At 49.6% G+C, this 2,621-nt stretch overlaps 1 protein-coding gene across 2 annotated transcripts; it reads left to right on the top strand.

Annotated features, from left to right (window-relative positions):
- On the top strand, window positions 713-2,275 carry LOC109715230 (probable N-acetyltransferase HLS1-like). Of its 2 annotated transcripts, none has more exons than XM_020240141.1 (2): window positions 713-1,078; window positions 1,187-2,275. In XM_020240141.1, the coding sequence occupies exons 1-2, from the start codon at window positions 885-887 to the stop codon at window positions 2,055-2,057; spliced, it is 1,065 nt and encodes a 354-aa protein (XP_020095730.1). In that variant the 5' UTR covers window positions 713-884; the 3' UTR covers window positions 2,058-2,275. The 2 variants fall into 2 exon arrangements, with proteins under 2 accessions (XP_020095730.1, XP_020095731.1); XM_020240142.1 differs by having other exon boundaries at window positions 1,232-2,275.

The following is a 2,621-nucleotide window of genomic DNA, read 5'->3' on the forward strand; positions in this document are numbered from 1 at the left end:
ACCAACTTAGTAGTTACTTCGCTCCATCAACATATATAGCCCCAACACAAAAAAGACCATATTGGACCGTAACCCAAAAGAGAGAGAGAGAGAGAGAGACAGAGAGAGAGAGAGAGAGAGAGGGAGAGGGAGAGGGAGAGAGAGAGATACACATAGATAGAGCGAAAGTTAGCTCCTTTACCTTACCTGCGGTACCGAAGCAAACCCAGCTCTCCTTTTCACCTCCCTCCTAGCTCGTATTGCTATTGTTATATATATTATTATTACTACTCGTTCTTACTTCGTATAATATTATATATATAACAATAACCCGTACCAAAAAGAGAAAAAGGAAACAGAACAAAAACAAAACGATAGAGAGATTGATGGAGGAGGAGGAGATGATGATGAAGAAGATGAGGGTAGTGGCGGCGATACGAGAGTACGAGGAGGGGAGGGATAGAGAGCGCGTGTTGGAGGTGGACAGAGAGTGCGAGGTGGGTCCCACCGGTGGCAGCCACATGTCCCTCTTCNGAGGTGGGTCCCACCGGTGGCAGCCACATGTCCCTCTTCCCTTTAGGTTAAAAACACAGCGGAAAAAATTTTTTTTTTTTTTTTTTTTTTTTTTTTTTTTTAAACCTATCTTCTTCTTTTCATTTAATTAATAATAAAATAGTAATTCAATAATAATACAACGAAATTTTAAGTTTTTAACTACTACTACCGCTGCTGCTGCTGCTACTACTACTACGACTAAATAAATATTAATTAATTAATTAAAAATAATAATAACCACAATTATTATCATAATTATTATAACAAGGATATAAGGTGGGTGGGTGAACGGTGATTGATCGATCATTGATGAATCATCATCATCATCATCATCATTCATCCACACATACATGATACAGGTAGCCGAAGTAGTTAGTGGGCCGGATCGCGCGATCGTGGGCCTGGTCCGCGGCTGCGTCAAGAGCGTCTCCCGCGGCAGCCCCATCCGCCTCCCCGCGAAGCACCACACCGCCGCGGAGCACCGCACCCCGCTCTTCTCCACCGTCGCCTACCTCCTCGGCCTCCGCGTCTCCCCTCCCTACCGGTATCTCTCTTCTTACTTAATTCCTTCCGCTTAGTAACAAAACTAACTTAATTCATTAATTAAAATTAATTACTTGATTGATTAATTAATTAATTAATTAATTAATAGCAAGTTCGACATATATATATATATATATATATATATTGTACGTAGGAGGAGAGGGATCGGGCAACAACTGGTGCAGCGGATGGAGGAGTGGTTTGTGAAAATGGGGGCGGAGTACGCGTACATGGCGACGGACATCGACAACGCGGAGTCGATCCGGCTCTTCACGGGGCGGTGCGGCTACTCCAAGTTCCGCACCCCGTCCATCCTCGTGCACCCGGTCTACGCCCACCGCCTCCGCCTCAAACTCCCGCGCCACGCCGCCGTCCACCGCCTCTCCCCGGCCGACGCCGACCTGCTCTACCGCCGCCGCTTCTCCTCCGTCGAGTTCTTCCCCGGCGACATCGACGCCGTCCTCCGCAACCCCTCCTCGCTGGGCACGTTCGTCGCCGTCCCCCGCACGAGCTCGGCGGAGGAGGTGGTGGGGGCGATCTTGGGCGGCGGGGGGTCGTTCCGGCTGGAGGTGCGGGGGGCGCCGCGGTGGCTGCGGGGGCTGGCGCGGGCGACGCGGGCGGTGGACGCGGCGCTGCCCTGGCTGGGGCTGCCGTCCATCCCGGACGTCTTCCGGCCCTTCGGCGTCTGCTTCGTCTACGGCCTCGGCGGCGCCGGCCCCGACGCCCCGGCGCTGCTCCGCGCCCTCTTCCGCCACGCCCACAACCTCGCCCGCTCCCTCCGCTGCGGCGTCGTCGCCGCCGAGGTCGCCGCCTGCGAGCCCCTCCGCGCCGCCGTCCCCCGCTGGGACCGCCTCACCGTCAACGACCTCTGGTGCGTCAAGCGCCTCCCCCCCAACGCCGACGCCGACGCCGACGCCGACGTCGACTGGATCAAGGCGCCGCCGGGGCCATCCATCTTTGTCGACCCCAGAGAGGTCTAGCAACATCTATCTATCTATCTATCCTTCCATCTGACGGCTGATATTTGCTCTCACCTTGTTCTTCTTTTTTTTTATTCCTTTTTTTCTTTCTCTCTCTCTTTCTTTTTGTAACTGGGGGTTAAAAATGTACCGGGGTCCCTCGCCTACGAGTACTTCGGAAATGGCTCCTTCAACTTTTTTTTTTTTTTTTTTTTTTTTTCCTTTTTTTTTTTTTTTTTTAANGTACCGGGGTCCCTCGCCTACGAGTACTTCGGAAATGGCTCCTTCAATTTTTTTTTTTTTTTTTTGTTTTTTACCCTATTTTGTTTTTTTTTAAAAAAAAAATTGGATTGATACCTTCCAGTCTGGTGAGTCATAGCAAATAAAAATAGACTAATTGATGAACTTAATTAATTAGAATTTTTTTTTTTTGAGTAAACAAGAATATATCCTATTTGTGATAGAATAAAGTTTGACAAGGTTTACAATTTCGATAATGCCGCGAGTAGAGTCAAAACACGATTTGATACAACTGAAAGCAACAACTAGAAGCACCAGAGGACATAAAGGCTCGGCCCTTCACGC

The sequence above is a fragment of the Ananas comosus genome, linkage group 9, assembly GCF_001540865.1.
Source record: "Ananas comosus cultivar F153 linkage group 9, ASM154086v1, whole genome shotgun sequence".
In the NCBI taxonomy this organism is placed as follows: Eukaryota; Viridiplantae; Streptophyta; class Magnoliopsida; order Poales; family Bromeliaceae; genus Ananas; species Ananas comosus.